The 14,288-nt window shown below is 51.3% G+C and overlaps 7 protein-coding genes across 7 annotated transcripts; 3 read left to right on the top strand and 4 right to left on the bottom strand.

Annotated features, from left to right (window-relative positions):
• Positions 1 to 385: 385 nt before the first annotated feature.
• On the top strand, positions 386 to 1,384 carry BO88DRAFT_405331 (fumarylacetoacetate hydrolase family protein). Its single transcript, XM_025706853.1, has 3 exons — positions 386 to 498; positions 562 to 773; positions 863 to 1,384. Exons 1-3 carry the CDS (start codon positions 440 to 442, stop codon positions 1,288 to 1,290), a joined length of 699 nt encoding a protein of 232 aa, XP_025562812.1. The 5' UTR covers positions 386 to 439; the 3' UTR covers positions 1,291 to 1,384.
• BO88DRAFT_57179 (uncharacterized protein) lies at positions 1,343 to 2,819 on the bottom strand. The gene has a single exon (XM_025712971.1). It carries the CDS (start codon positions 2,409 to 2,411, stop codon positions 1,395 to 1,397), a length of 1,017 nt encoding a protein of 338 aa, XP_025562811.1. The 5' UTR covers positions 2,412 to 2,819; the 3' UTR covers positions 1,343 to 1,394.
• On the bottom strand, positions 2,751 to 4,981 carry tif1 (putative eukaryotic translation initiation factor 4). Its single transcript, XM_025712970.1, has 7 exons — positions 4,948 to 4,981; positions 4,749 to 4,864; positions 4,541 to 4,566; positions 3,943 to 4,152; positions 3,243 to 3,885; positions 3,005 to 3,181; positions 2,751 to 2,938 (listed from the first exon to the last, which is right to left on the bottom strand). The coding sequence occupies exons 2-6, from the start codon at positions 4,786 to 4,788 to the stop codon at positions 3,171 to 3,173; spliced, it is 930 nt and encodes a 309-aa protein (XP_025562810.1). The 5' UTR covers positions 4,789 to 4,864; positions 4,948 to 4,981; the 3' UTR covers positions 2,751 to 2,938; positions 3,005 to 3,170.
• Positions 4,982 to 5,587: 606 nt separating this feature from the next.
• Positions 5,588 to 7,274, top strand: BO88DRAFT_454088 (putative F-box and JmjC domain protein; the record flags this gene model as incomplete). The annotated part of the gene is made up of 2 exons (XM_025710787.1): positions 5,588 to 5,922; positions 6,086 to 7,274. The coding sequence occupies 2 exons, from the start codon at positions 5,588 to 5,590 to the stop codon at positions 7,272 to 7,274; spliced, it is 1,524 nt and encodes a 507-aa protein (XP_025562809.1).
• Positions 7,275 to 7,442: 168 nt separating this feature from the next.
• Positions 7,443 to 8,522, bottom strand: BO88DRAFT_444182 (low-affinity Cu transporter; the record flags this gene model as incomplete). Its single annotated transcript, XM_025710084.1, has 4 exons — positions 8,267 to 8,522; positions 7,947 to 8,145; positions 7,625 to 7,805; positions 7,443 to 7,560 (listed from the first exon to the last, which is right to left on the bottom strand). Exons 1-4 carry the CDS (start codon positions 8,354 to 8,356, stop codon positions 7,443 to 7,445), a joined length of 588 nt encoding a protein of 195 aa, XP_025562808.1. The 5' UTR covers positions 8,357 to 8,522.
• Positions 8,523 to 8,659: 137 nt separating this feature from the next.
• On the top strand, positions 8,660 to 10,096 carry BO88DRAFT_405328 (chromatin modification-related protein EAF6/MEAF6). Its single transcript, XM_025706852.1, has 3 exons — positions 8,660 to 9,181; positions 9,244 to 9,483; positions 9,599 to 10,096. Exons 1-3 carry the CDS (start codon positions 8,825 to 8,827, stop codon positions 9,848 to 9,850), a joined length of 849 nt encoding a protein of 282 aa, XP_025562807.1. The 5' UTR covers positions 8,660 to 8,824; the 3' UTR covers positions 9,851 to 10,096.
• Positions 10,097 to 10,124: 28 nt separating this feature from the next.
• Positions 10,125 to 13,772, bottom strand: ams1 (alpha-mannosidase; the record flags this gene model as incomplete). Its single annotated transcript, XM_025710083.1, has 4 exons — positions 13,482 to 13,772; positions 12,881 to 13,389; positions 10,794 to 12,786; positions 10,125 to 10,746 (listed from the first exon to the last, which is right to left on the bottom strand). The coding sequence occupies exons 1-4, from the start codon at positions 13,625 to 13,627 to the stop codon at positions 10,125 to 10,127; spliced, it is 3,270 nt and encodes a 1,089-aa protein (XP_025562806.1). The 5' UTR covers positions 13,628 to 13,772.
• Positions 13,773 to 14,288: the final 516 nt, after the last annotated feature.

Here is a 14,288-nt window from a genome sequence, read left to right as displayed (position 1 = left end):
CGCAGTGTAAAGAATGTAGTTGACATGCAGTGATAGAACACCCTTTCAAGGAACTGAGCGGGTGACGTAAGGAACAACGAGAATAAGAAAACATTCTCAGCTCATCACGATCTCAATTCACAATTCCAGACAAATAACTATCTACACATATTTCTAAAATCCCATTAGACCATAGAGTAACTACCATTATCGCAATCCCACTTACTTCCCCACACAACCCTCTTATCATCCCCAATCATCCGGCTCGACCCTCCGAATCTCGGAGAATCCGAGCCTCTCCGCACGCAGCGCGCGGAGCACCTTTCCGTGCGTCGCATCGGCCGAGCTCCGACTGGCCGATTATATTATTATCCGCCAGGCCTCATTGCCTCTACATTCCATTCCCACCCCCTCAACTATTCTTCTTTCCCCTCCATCCTCAAGAATTGAACACTTCATCATGGCCTCCGCGATCAGGGCCAACTGCAGAAAGGTAATCTGCATCGGCAGAAACTATGCGTATGTCTTTCCTACCACATCTCCGCATGACGAGGTCCCGCTAACGCAGTCTGTCACCCGCAGCGACCACATCACAGAGCTGAACAACACCAAGCCCAAGCAGCCCTTTTTCTTCTTGAAGCCCGCTTCCGCTATTCTCTGCCCCGGCGAGGGTCCTGTGCTGCGCCCTCAGGGAACCAACCTGCACTATGAGGTCGAATTGGCGCTGGTGATGGGCAAGACCGTTCGGGATCTGGACCCGAATGATGAGAAGGGTGCTTTGGATGCGATTCACAGTCAGTCATGGTTCCCATGCATTTACCCACTTTGGGGATGATAAGGAGTATCAACGGACTAACTGTGTGTAAAATCTTGGCGAGTATAGGCTACCTCCTCGGTATTGATATGACCGCCCGCAACGTCCAAGAAGAAGCAAAGAAGAAGGGCCTCCCGTGGACCATCGCCAAGGGCTTCGACACCTTCCTGCCTGTCTCTCAGGAGATCGCTAAGTCGCGTCTTCCCGACCCTCACAATGCTTTCCTCCGCTTGAGCGTTGGATCGCAAATGCGCCAGGCCGACTCCACTGGTCTGATGCTTTACCGCATCCCCAGACTTCTGGCGGAGATCTCCCGTGTCATGACTCTGGAGAAGGGCGACCTTGTCCTGACTGGTACTCCTAAGGGCGTGGGTCAGGTGAAGTCTGGCGATGTCATGAAGGCGTCCATTGAGTATGACGGCAAGGAGCTCGAGGAGGGTCGCATTGAGGTCGAGGTCAAGGACCGTGAGGGTAGATACCGGTACAGTGAGACCTAGATGGCTGTCTTGAACAAGATATATGTATCAGATAGACACTGTATATACATACCCTGGTTCTCTTCCAATATAGACTATCTGGAATTAACAAGTAAGTCGGTCTCTCAGCGGCGATACATTTCCATAACAATGCGTTCATCCTCTTCGTCAGCCGGTACAATGGGTATGGACCTTCTCGTTCTCGGCCTTTTGCGCTGGACTTGCGGAGCACTTGTCGACTCGAGTTTGTCATTTCCATTGGGCGTTTCGCTTTCCTTGACTGGCTCCTGTACAGGCGGTTCCCTGTCTTGAATAACCTTCAACATGACGGCCCTCAATGCACTCCAAGACCACCCAGCGTTGTTCATCTCTTCCTCGATCAAAGCCCGGATACCAGAGTCATCAAGACCTCTCACAACCGCCCTGACAACCTCACCTTCATCCCTCTGTGGCTGCAACCCACATCTCATCCCCTCAGCAGCAACCAAGTAATCACCAAGCGACCTCCCACCCTGCTTCAAAACACCCTCCAAACCCGTCCCAGATTCCTCAGTCTTCTCCTCACCCACCAAAGAAGGCGTCCCCCACGTAGTATCAGAAAGCGTCGACGACAACCCACTCCTCCCACCAACACCAGGAACCGAACCCATAGGCATCGAATCCGGCACAAGAACATCAGACCCAGCAGAACAAGCCTTGACAACATCCCCTCTCGCTCCACTCCCTCCCCGTTCCATCAACATATCTCTCACTTCATCCAGCACCCTCACGCGAATACCCTCCTCCATTCTCTCTTGTTCACGAGCACTTCTCTCCAACCCATCAACCATACCCCATAGTCGACGATTCTCATTCTCAAGTTCCTCAACCCGCTCAATACCAGTTCGTAAATTAGTGTCGAATCGAGTTTCAAGATCCTTGAGGATATTCTCTAGCTTAGCGTTTCCCTCGCGTGTTTGCAATTCTAGACTTTCGTGCTTATGATTCAGATTCGCTATGGTTTCTCTGGCAACAGCGAGGTCAGCTCTGAGACTGTTGAGTTGGTTCACGAGTTGGACGTTTTCGCGTCGGAGCTCGTGGGCCCAGAGGAAGGTGGATGGGTGGGGGATGTTGGGGTTTGGTTGTCGGCGTGGGTTGTTCATTTGGTTTTTTGGAGGGTTCTTGATTTGGTTGGGATTGAGTTTCGTGGGGGATAGAGTGGATGTTGAGATGGGATGTGTTGTGGAGGATGTGGAGGATGGAGGATGGAAGGGTGGTATACATATAGTATGCTTAGGCTGTGTCTGTACGGAGTAGTGTCCCTACAAGTTGGAACGCCTTCCACAAAACCAAGGGTTGAAGATTGACTATTCAAAACAAACTGATGGAATGGTATGTACCTCTCTTGTCTATACTAGTGAACACAGGTATACAACCAGTCCGAGCCATAATCGTATCTTCGTCCACCCAAAGTGCCTCGAGGAAAAAGAAAGCCTGATTGAACTAATCACATTTTTGGCCCGACCCCTTGGTCAAGTATGAACGCAGCATCCTTAACCAACCAGAGAGCGAGCTAGGTACAGAGCAAAGGAAAAAGGTGTGAAAAAGCGTTTCCGGAAGAGAACCATGAATTACAGCAATAAAATCGCACAAGCGTGTCGCATCTCCATAAGCAATAACAGACAAAGGAAACCATGAACAGAACAAGACAGAAACACGCAGACTAAGACGGTTCCCGCTCGCCACTGCTAAAAGAGAAAATGCTGGAGACACAGAAAGCCACTTTTTGAAGGATTCTCCTTTACCAAGAGAAGCGCAACGATGTCAAAACGTCTTTCCCACCGCAGCTCACCCTTGGAGCGTTATTGGCAACTGCATTCGTAATCCGCATCGAGGGACGTTAGGTGATGGTATTAGGGAGTTTAGATGAGGTCTAGAATCAAAAGTCAGTATAAACAATACGATGATTGAAGTCTGGGCCAAGGCTAGCTTACCAGCAACGTTCATGGGCATCTCCTCGATCTGGGTGCTGTAGAACTGCTCAATCTCACGCATCATGCGGACATCGTCAGCGGTGACGAAGTTGATGGCAACACCCTTACGACCGAAACGACCACCACGACCGATACGGTGGATGTAGTTCTCACGGTTGGCGGGAAGGTCGTAGTTGATGACCAGGGAGACCTGCTGGACATCGATACCACGGGCCAGGAGGTCAGTGGCGATCAGGACACGGGAAGATCCGGAACGGAACTCCTTCATGATAACATCACGCTGGCCCTGCTCCATGTCACCGTGCATGGCAGAGACGGTGAAGTCACGGGCAGTGAGCTTGTCGGTGAGCCAGTCGACCTTGCGGCGGGTGTTACAGAAGATGACGGCCTGGGTGATGGTGACGGTCTCGTAGAGATCGGAGAGGGTGTCGAGCTTCCACTCCTCCTTCTCGACAGCAATGTAGAACTGCTTGATACCCTCGAGGGTAAGCTCCTGCTTCTTGACCAGGATACGGATGGGGTCACGCATGAACTTGGTGGTGACCTCAAGGACATCCTGGGGCATGGTAGCGGACAGCAGGGTGACCTGGGTAGACTGGGGGAGGAGCTGGAAGATGTCGTAGATTTGCTCGGTGAAACCACGCTGATTATGTTGTTAGCCAGGGTACATCTTCTCGGGGTCGATCTGAAATGGACTTACAGAAAGCATCTCATCAGCCTCGTCGAGGATGAAGAGCTTCATCTGGTCGGTCTTGAGGACATGGCGCTGAATCATATCGTGGATACGACCGGGGGTACCGACAACGACCTGGGGGCCGGCGCGAAGGGCGTTCATGTCGTCACGGACGTTGGTACCACCAATGCAGGCGTGGCACTCAATGTTCATGAAGTCACCGATGGCGACAACGACCTTCTGGATCTGCTGAGCCAACTCACGGGTGGGAGCGACAATCAGAGCCTGGCAAGCCTTGAGCTCCTGGTCGATCTTCTGGAGAGCGGAGATGGAGAAAGTGGCAGTCTTTCCGGTACCAGACTGAGCCTGGGCAATGACATCGTGGCCTGGAATGCCTAGTTAGTATCATGAAATATGGGCGACCATGCGGGGAAAACCTACCGGCAATGATGGGCTTGATGGCACGCTGCTGGATAGCGGAGGGACGCTCGAAACCGTAGGCGTAGACACCTGTTTGTCGTCAGAACAAGTTGGCACAGACCCCACCAGGGCGAAGATAAAATTTGTATCACATACCGCGAAGCAGCTCGGGCTTCAGGTCCATGGAGTCGAAGGAGTCGGTGACCTCATCGTAGTTGGTCTCGATCTGTCCTATTGACGTGAAATTTCTGGTCAGCTTATGTCTTCGAAGGATATTTCGATGATGGGTTGTGGCGATTATCTCTTCCTTCGGCTGGCTTGAGAGCGAGCCCCATTCTCCAGCAAAGTATGTAGAGACATAGACCACAAATTCGCCGTGGAAAAAATGAAGCAAACGATTTAGGAACACATACCCTCGGGGATCTCCTCCAAACCCTTGTCGTTAGAAGCCATGATTGCGGTGTTGTTGTAAGAAGATCACAGGCGAGATGCTGTGATCGAAGAAGACGGTGGGGTTTTGGGATTAAAACTGGAAAAGGCTTGTTAGCGATAGGCGAGGATGGTGGGGGAGGGCGCAATGCGCAGAGAAACTTTGGGGAGAGAGCAACGAACCTGGTAGCACAACTCTCGGGGGATGAGAGATATCACAAAGACTTCAAAAGTCGTAGGGGTGGGAAGAGAAAAGAAGTTCAAGTTGGATGACCGAAGGTGGTGTGGGAAAATGGGGGGAGCAGAAGCGGCGGGACGAGCACTGCGAACTTTTTTTTTTTTCCTCTTCTTCCCTTTTCTTTCCCTGTGTCTGCCATTTTTCCATTTGTCGCGGTGAAATTTTTGATTTTTAGCGCCAATTTAGCCTAGCCGATACGCACCGCCTACTTTATCGGGAAACCTACCCACGTACTTGCCTTGTGGGAATTTTGTCATTATTTCCTTATTCGCTGGCTGGACTACGGAGGGAAATTTTTGGTAATATTTTCGTTGCCCAGGAGGCAAGTCTTTGACTACGTAGGACCATAGTATTGCCGCTTAGAAAGTCCACAGGAGGGTTGTTTATGGGTGGGTTGGGCATAAGACCCCCCGTATCTTCCCTGCCTGACAGCCCTGGCCGTTGGTTGTGTGGGCTGTTTATTACTAGTCTGTACCACCACCGCCGCCCGGTCTGTGACCGGTCTAGTCGTTCCCCACCCAATTGGGAAAGTTCCTACAATTCAATGCCCGTTCCTTTCTTTTTCTTCAGATTTTAATCATGAAAATGCCGGATATCAATTCCTTGGACAGTGCCCGTCCTCTCGGCGGTGCAGTAGCTGCTCATAGCTACTCCTCTCATTCCGATCCCAATGTTGAGGATCTGTCTGGCCATGAAGAGATTCCTGGCCATCCTCTGGGCGTGAAGCCTAGTGGCAATGCTTTGCTCGCCGCAGAGAACCTGCGCCATGCAATTGGGACATTCAACATCCTACCGGATGAGTCGATATTAATGTTGCTCGAATACCTCGATGGTCCCAGTCTGTTAAGTATAGGACAGACATGCAAGGCATTCTATGCTTTCACCAGAGCCGAAGATCTCTGGAAAGCTCTTTTCACCGGGTGAGATTTAGATCTTTGTTCTTACATTATTGCTATTGTCTACATCTGCTTGCCAGGGACTGCTCATTCTTGTTGAAGTCTGGGACGTGGCAGTCTACTGTCTCATCGCGTTTGTAAAATTATAGCTAGACGGCCTGGAGCATTGCACTAACGCTTTAGTCAGGTCTCCTCCCGCATCGTTCTCATGGAAAGGAACATGGCGCTCAACTTATCTTAACATCCCTCCGTCGGAAGAGTGCATCCTAGACTGCTCGAGTCTATTCTCGGATGTCCTGCACCGACCCTTCCACTGCGCCCATATTTCTTTAGATCCTTATATTAAGAATATCCCTGCCCGCAACCAAATTGCTCGTCTCCCCGATCTCTCTTTTGAGGAGTTCAATGAAAAATGGAGCGACACGCCCTTCATCTTGACTGAGCCTGTGAAACAATGGCCAGCCTACAAGAACTGGTCCGTAAACATGCTTTTGGATCACTACGGCGAGGTTGTTTTCCGCGCAGAGGCAGTGGACTGGCCTTTCCATACTTATGTTGATTACATGCACAACAACTCCGATGAGAGTCCCCTCTATCTGTTCGACCGGGCCTTTGTATCAAAAATGGGCCTCAAAGTCGGTCAGCCGGACCAGGAGCCTGACGCCACTTACTGGCCTCCCAGTTGCTTTGGAGAGGACTTCTTCTCCGTGCTGGGAAACGATCGCCCTGACAGGCAGTGGCTGATCATTGGACCCGAGCGGTCTGGAAGTACCTTCCACAAGGACCCGAACGCTACCAGCGCCTGGAATGCGGTTGTCCGTGGCTCAAAATACTGGATCATGTTCCCATCGTCTTCGAAGCTCCCGCCGCCTCCGGGCGTCTATGTGTCAGACGACCAGAGCGAAGTGACTTCCCCTCTTAGCATTGCCGAGTGGCTTTTCGGTTTTCACGCCGAGGCACGACGTAGCCCAGGCTGCATCGAGGGGATTTGCCACGAGGGCGAGATTCTCCACGTTCCTTCGGGCTGGTGGCACTTGGTCGTCAACATTGAGCCAGCTATTGCCATTACTCAGAACTTCATACCCCGTGCCCATCTGAGCGCTGCGCTGGACTTCTTGTCTAACAAGGCAGACCAGATTTCAGGTTTCAGGAAGGACGTAAACAATCCCTACGAACGGTTTGTGGCGCAGATGCAGAAGTTGCATCCTGAACTATTGGAACAGGCGCAGGCAGAGCTGCAGAAGAAGAACGAGGGGAAGAAACGGAAGTGGGACGAAATTGTGCACGGAAATCCTGAGCAAGACGGAGGTGAGGCCGCCGAAGGAGGCGGGTTTAGCTTCGGGTTTGGAGATGACAGCGATGTTGAAGTCCCCTAATTGCAGTCTCCGCTGCTTGAAAGTGAACGCATGAATGTTCATTAGACGAGTATGCAACTGATGCTGTTTCCAAACGACAAGACGACCACAGCTACCCAACGAGGCTACTGCTAAGAAAATGCCCGGTTCCCGCCAAAACTTCAGGCAAGCCTTCGTGCTTACAGTCCATTAATGACAAGCAACCGTTTTGCTGGCAGAGGTATTATCTCCAAACGCCAAATATCCCACAAAGGCACCAACGGCAACTGCGAGCATGACGAATCCATTATACGTCATGAAGAGCAGCCTGAACAGTTAGAACTCGTCCAAGTCGAAGAGGGAGTGGATAGGAGGATGATTAGAAGACTTACATGATGAAAAAGCTATAGAATACCTGCACAGCATACAATGCTGCCATGGTGATCTTGCCTCTTTGCTCGACGGTCCTCCGGCTATCCCTGCCTACAACTAGGGGTGAGCCGGTGTTCGGGGCAGGCAGCGTCTGGCTAGAAGGGACATTGGCCGTGGCAGAATCGTCGTGGACCTCGCTGCCTTCACGGTGTCAGGTGCTTCATCCCAGCAAAGGTTGGGGCAAACCAATAACCAGCGCTCGAAGATGAGGAAGAAACCATGACTCCAATATCCCCGCCATGCATTATACAGGAAACATAATAGAAATTGAGATGTACGTACCTCCCACAGCAACCGTAGAATATGCACTCAGCCTCCTAGCGTGAGCTGCTTCAAACCGCCTTGTAAGCTGTCGGATTCCCTCATAGCCGGCTGTCAAAAGGACGATGACAATAAGTGAACCCAGAAGGGACCAAGTGCTGGTAATGCGCCATTGGGGAAAGACGATGCAGAGGTTCTTCGTAGACCAGGTGAATAGCATCTAGCAAGCATCGTTAGCCGGACGAGCTAGGAGGGCAGTACGTTGTAGCAAGTAATGGTGAGCTCCACTTCCCAGCACCGCTTGCACTCGAACCACTATAGATTAACAACAAGACACTCACATTCATACTGCACTGTCCATCACCCATATCCATATCTCCATGATCATGACCATGGTCCATGTCCATCATGCCATGCATTGAGTGATCCATCGCGAAGTCGGGCCGTAGCAAGTTCAACAAGTAGAATAGTCGTCGATGATGAGGTCAAGTACAATATATACAGCGAGCTTCAGCGTAGCAAATATCACAAGCCTCTCTCCAGATAAAGAAGCCAGCAAGCCACACCGGTAAGACGGAGAGGGAATGAGAGCAAGGGAGCCCAGATGGGGAGATGCAGCTCCCAGGTGTACGTAAGTTGACGGAGCGATAATGTGACGCGGATGCAAACCAGCCAAACAGCAACGATAAGATCCGGCGGCGATCATCATCCAATCCATCCAATCCATCCATTCATTCACTTCCACTTCTCTTCCGCTTTTAGATGCTAGAGATCGCGACACCACCTCCACCACTGCACTCGTTTCAATGCGCGCTCGCATCTAACCCAAGCAACCCCCATCTCAATCTCCCTATAATTGACGCTTTCCCACGACTACAATCACGTCGCCCCTCACCACAATGGCCGAACCCGCCGCCGCCGCCGCTGCAACACCGGCCGCATCAAGCGCCCCAACACCAGCACCACCTACTAGCACAACAGGCCCAACTTCCACCACAAACCCCAACTCCACAGCACCCAATTCCACACCAAACAACAACAACAACAACAACAACAACAATGCCAATTCCAACTCCAACTCCAATTTCAACTCCAACAACAACACAACATCAAACACCACCTCCAACCCCAACCCCAACCAATCCAACGACTCCTCCGCCTCATCAACCGCAAACCGCGGCCTCCCCTACTACGAGAAACTCCGCCGCGAACTGCGCGACACACTCCAGAAGAAGCGTCTAATGGATAAGAGCATGGTACGTACACCCCCGTTCCCCCTTTAACTTCCCTGTGCCTCGAACCAACAAGTAAACGACAGGCCCAACTCGAAGACCAAATCTACCGCTTCGAACAATCCTACCTGGAAGAAACCACCGCCGGAAACATCATCAAGGGTTTCGACAACTACATCAAGGGCTCGTCCAGTGGGGCCGGGATCGGCGGAGCAGGCATTGCCCTCTCATCGAGTATGAGTGGTGGTGGAGGTGCTGCGAGACGAAAGGCGACGGTGTCGGACGCGGATCGTGTGTTTTCGAGAAGTTCCGCGAGTTTTATGCGGGTATGTTTACCTTCCTTTCCTTTCTCTCTATCTCAGTCCCCTTTGTGTTTGATTGTGTGGATGTGTGGATGTGTGGATGTGCGTAAGCTGACGGGTTCTCTGTGTTGGTGTTTAGGATTCACCCGCGCCTTCATCGGCTCAAACGACGCCGTCGCATGCCGCGACTCCGAACTCGACGTATAACGGTTCTACTGGAAAGCCTGGGAACGGGGATGCGTCGTCTGCGGCGAATAGTGTGAAGGGGGGACAGGCGTCGAAGAATAAGAAGAAGTCTGCGGCGAGTAATAAGGATAAGGGGGATGATGATGGGACGGATGGGGATAGGCCGCCTACGAAGAGGTTGAAAATTACTTATGGGAGGGATTGATATATCAGTCTATTATTTCGTTCGATTTCATGAGAGTTGGTTGGAGTTGGTAGGTTCTTTGCTGGGTTGGATAGGGAGCTGTGGCGCGCGGAAAACTACTGATTATATTTGTTTGAAGAGTTCGCTGTGTTTCCTAGGTTTCGCTATTTGTCTGTGATATCCTCTGTACTACTAGATTGCATCGGCATTGCTCTGCTAGACTATACATCTCAAAAGATATGTCACTTGTTGTTAGGAGCTACAGACAATTTCCCTTTCACTGCACGGAGACCGACTACAGCTGCAGCCTGTATGTCGCGACCTCGAAGGCTCTCAGCTCGATATCAATGCTCGTGGTCTGTGCATCACTCTTGGACAAGACCAGGCTTGTCTCGTCATCCTCAAGGATATTGCACTTCCATGCCTTTTTGACGGGGAGCTTGGTATTGATGGTGCCACGGCTTTTACCACCCAGGGACTCGTAGATCCGAAGGATGACACTCTTCCCGGCACGCCGTGGCAGCTCATCACGAGACACATCTTCATCATCTTCACCGCGCTTCACTGTATCCAGGACAAGCGAGGGAGAGCCGTCCAGCAAGATCGACTTAAACTTATCGCTTGCCTCCTGACCAGACGCAGGCTCCAGGGCAAGGGGGTGGTTAAAGCTGTACCCTGCGCGGATCGTGCGATGGTCCAGGGGACCTGCGTGCGGGAGAATCGCGTAACGGATGCGATGATGACCCATATCTGCATGAGCATCCGGTGCCTTCGGGGCACGGAGCAGGGAGAGGCGCATCATGTTACCGCAAGTTGCAAACCCATACTTGGAATCATTGAGGATCGAGACACCGTAGCCGTGCTCAGACAGATCTGCCCACTTGTGGCAGCACACCTCAAACTTGGCCATGTCCCAGCTGACACCTATTAGCAACTGCATATGTGGGAACAAGGGTAGAATTACCTGGTGTTGTAATGAGTCGGGCGATTGATGATTCCGTACTGAGTCTCGTACGATGCTTGTGTGTTCGTGATGTCGACAGGGAACTCGACCTTGAGGAACTTCATAGTCTCCCGCCATTCAACTTCACTTTCCATCTCAACATAGGATGGCTGGTCTCCAACGGCAGCAGCCAGGCTGATAGTCGTCTTGACCCAGCTCTTGTCGCTTATGCGGGTCTCAGTGACCACGCTGACCCGATATGGATCGTTTTCAGCGACAGTAGTCTTCCCAGATTGCAACTCTTTCCTCGATTCGAGGTGGAAGACCTCAACGTCCCACGCTTGCCAGTAGAGTGGTTTATCGTCAAAAATGACAAGCTGGTTAGCTTTTCCGCCCTTGGCAACGACTTCGCGCTTTTCCTCCAGATCGTACAACGATGTGATGACTCCGTCGTGTACATCTACCCTCAGTTTCTCATTCTGTAGACGGAAAACACCGGGCTCGATCTCGGAAACAGTCACAGCAGGCGCTCTGTTTGAAGCTGTAGGAAGCCGGCACTTAATAGGACCACTTTCACCACTAACAATGGCGTACCTGGGGCCACCCGCAGTTGTAAAATCAGCAGGGACCTTGACTACTTCTGAGCGAGGCCAGGGCAATGTGTTGATTGCGACGAGACCCTTAGCGGTGCTGCTTCCAAGTCCAAGAGCTTGGAGGACTTCCTTCCGAACCTTGTTGCCAATTTCGAAAACCTTCTTGTATAGCTCTCTGGAGTCATCGTAGCACATCTCGATGCTGCTACCGGGAAGGCAGTCATGGAATTGGCACAATAGTACATCTTCCCACATTTCGTCGATTTCCTCCTTGGGGTACTTATACTTGTCCGCAGACTGCTCAAGAGTAGCGAGAGTAGCAAGGTACTCGATTTCCCTGAGCAAAAACTCTGACTTGCGGTTTCCCCGTTTGTTGTTGGCCTGTGTGGTATACGTGCCCCGATGTAGTTCGAAATATAATTCACCATACCACGTAGCGAAGCGGGTACCTTGTTCTACCTTCTTCTCGAGCTTTGCGAAGAAATCATCGACTGAATCTCCCATCTTGACACGAGGAAGCAAGCCAACCTTGTCACTGAGACCGCGGCAGCGGCGCAGCTTCTCCAGATGTTCAAAGGTTGGCCCGCCACCACCGTCGCCCTTGCCGAATACTAAGAGTGACGTGTTGTCGTTGTCCATTGACTTGTGTTGAGTCACGCTACGCTTCACGTCACCAAAGTGGGCGCTCGCAGTGTATGTCTCCGCTGGTGGCATGTGGCACATAACCTGGCTTCCATCGAGTGCAACCCAGAGGAATGTGGTGTGCGGGAAGTTATTGATATTATTCCAACTGAGCTTTTGGGTGAGAAAGCGACTCATGCCTGCCAAACGACAGATCTGAGGTATCTGCGTAGAGTAGCCAAAGGTATCCGGAAGCCAGAAGGTTGTACAGCGTTCACCGAAGTTTCTCTCAAAGAAGCGTTGGCCATAGAGAAACTGTCTCACCAACGATTCTCCGCTGGGCATATTGGTGTCATGCTCGACCCAGCTGCCGCCGATGGGTTGGAAGTGACCTTTCTTGACCCACTGTTTGACGCGTTCAAAAACCGATGGATAGTATTGCTTCAACCACTTGAACTGTTGTGCCTGGGAGCAAGCGAAGCGATGCTCCGGGTATCGGTCCATCAGATCACACTGGTTTGACCATGACCGGGCAACCTTACGCTTAGTCTCTGCCCAAGGCCACAACCAGCAAGTATCGATATGGCAATGTCCGATAGCGTAGACGATGGGTTCCGTGTCGGTCTCGTACACTTGGGAAGAATCTACTTTACTACCCAGGTACTTCTGGGCTATTTTGCGTGCTTCCTTGATTGATTCATTGCTGCCTTCCCCAGCAATGAACGCATCAATGATAGCATTGCCAACCATATTGGCCTCATGCGACTCCCAGCCATCACCAGGGAATTCCCTGGCCGCGTCTAGTATACCATGTCAGTGACACTGTACAGGAAATACTATCGTCTCGCAGCTGGCGGAGGTGTAAGCTGCCTAAAGATCTGAGTCTGAACATACCTCCAATGATCCAGAAGTCGTAGAACAATGCCCGTGCCTCCAGGTTGACAGCCGTGATCTGAGCTTTGTGCAATGTGTAGTATTTGTTAGGGTTGGGCGGCTGGATGGAATCTCCCCCAGGCGCATTTCCAAACATGCCATTGCAGGCCATCTCGATATAGAAGGTATGTTCCTTCCCATCCCGCCAGGCATCAGGGATGATCCACTCGATACGCTCGTTGCCACCAGTGAGACCTTGAAGTGGCCGACCATCTTCCGTCCAGACTAGACCCTCATTGTTTGCATCCCAGTGGAACTCCAGACGTTCCTTTTTGCGCATATCCTCCGGGACCGTCAGGCGGATGCGGAACCAATGAGTGGACCAGCTTGGCCCGAACGATGCTCCGATGTGGGTAGGTTTAAACTCATTGGAGGTGGCCTCTTTGAAAGTTGGGCGCTGGAGGTTAGGGACGGAGTATACTGAAAGCTTGACATGGTCTTCGTCGGAATTGACGGCCTCGTTCAGCTTGCTAGTAGACCTTTAGTATAGTTCGGACGTAAAATAAACGATCGGAAGAATGGAGAATTGTGTGCAACTAGGCCACAGTGAAAATGTACGTACGAGATGAGGTTCTGGCCTTCGTACTGCCCGGTGGCGGTGAATTGCTTGAGACGGTCGGTGTAGATGCTCTTGATGCGTTGACCGACTGGGCCCGCGGGAGTCTGGGGAAGGGCGCTGGGAGCTTGCCGGGGAACGTCTCCACCCATGGTAGCGGGTCTAGATCAGTGGAGTGATGGGATAAAAAGGTTTGGATGCAACGATTGATAGTTTAAAGCATTTGATAGCTTCGAATGAATTGAACGATTAAAAGAGGATGGATTCTGCTCAATGGAAAGAAGAGGGGAAGTGAGGAGTCGCCAGGAACGGCCAGGAACACGACAGGGCAGGTGACATGACGTTGGATGCAGGCATTCCTGTGCTGATCCGGGGTGGCTGTTATGTCAGCCATTCATTCCCCATTGCCTTATGCGGAAGCTTTGGCGGTCGAGAAATGATGTTAATAGTTATTTCATTAAACCTCAACTTTTGAAATAATAGTGTTCTGGTGAGAGCATCAAATTGTTTTGTGAAGTCCAGTCGGAGTTTTTGGATGGATGACAATAGCTTGGTATACTAAAACCAAGCACAGATATCCATGAAGTTCAAAGGTGCCCGGCCGACTACCCCGAGCTTACGAAGGCTGTACAACAATACGCCGTCTATCTGTCCTTCTAATTACCGCATTATGAGCTAATGGAGTCGGTGCCAACTAGCATCGATATGATGCTGCCATGGTGAGTTGACTCTTGTCTGCCAACGTTCGGGCGTCAAAGTCACATGCTCTTATGAAACCGATCAGATCTAGCGAGCTGATCTATTACTTTTTGA

Source organism: Aspergillus vadensis (assembly GCF_003184925.1).
Source record: "Aspergillus vadensis CBS 113365 unplaced genomic scaffold BO88scaffold_12, whole genome shotgun sequence".
NCBI classification, from domain to species: Eukaryota; Fungi; Ascomycota; class Eurotiomycetes; order Eurotiales; family Aspergillaceae; genus Aspergillus; species Aspergillus vadensis.
Note: the sequence above shows the minus strand (reverse complement) of the source record. Positions and strands in the feature narration are given on the sequence as shown.

What these genes read in the sequence shown, in the direction of transcription:
- BO88DRAFT_405331 (XM_025706853.1), top strand. Translation starts at nt 440, where the DNA reads ATGGCCTCCGCGATCAGGGCCAACTGCAGAAAGGTAATCTGCATCGGC. An exon ending in TGCATCGGCAGAAACTATGC is followed by an intron (nt 499 to 561) that starts GTATGTCTTTCC and finishes TGTCACCCGCAG; the next exon opens with CGACCACATCACAGAGCTGA. An exon ending in TGCTTTGGATGCGATTCACA is followed by an intron (nt 774 to 862) that starts GTCAGTCATGGT and finishes TGGCGAGTATAG; the next exon opens with GCTACCTCCTCGGTATTGAT.
- BO88DRAFT_57179 (XM_025712971.1), bottom strand. Translation starts at nt 2,411, where the DNA reads ATGAACAACCCACGCCGACAACCAAACCCCAACATCCCCCACCCATCC.
- tif1 (XM_025712970.1), bottom strand. Translation starts at nt 4,788, where the DNA reads ATGGCTTCTAACGACAAGGGTTTGGAGGAGATCCCCGAGG. An exon ending in TCGAGACCAACTACGATGAG is followed by an intron (nt 4,153 to 4,540) that starts GTCACCGACTCC and finishes CAGATCCAGAAG; the next exon opens with GTCGTTGTCGCCATCGGTGA. An exon ending in AGGCTGATGAGATGCTTTCT is followed by an intron (nt 3,886 to 3,942) that starts GTAAGTCCATTT and finishes CAACATAATCAG; the next exon opens with CGTGGTTTCACCGAGCAAAT.
- BO88DRAFT_405328 (XM_025706852.1), top strand. Translation starts at nt 8,825, where the DNA reads ATGGCCGAACCCGCCGCCGCCGCCGCTGCAACACCGGCCGCATCAAGC. An exon ending in GTCTAATGGATAAGAGCATG is followed by an intron (nt 9,182 to 9,243) that starts GTACGTACACCC and finishes AGTAAACGACAG; the next exon opens with GCCCAACTCGAAGACCAAAT. An exon ending in GTTCCGCGAGTTTTATGCGG is followed by an intron (nt 9,484 to 9,598) that starts GTATGTTTACCT and finishes GTTGGTGTTTAG; the next exon opens with GATTCACCCGCGCCTTCATC.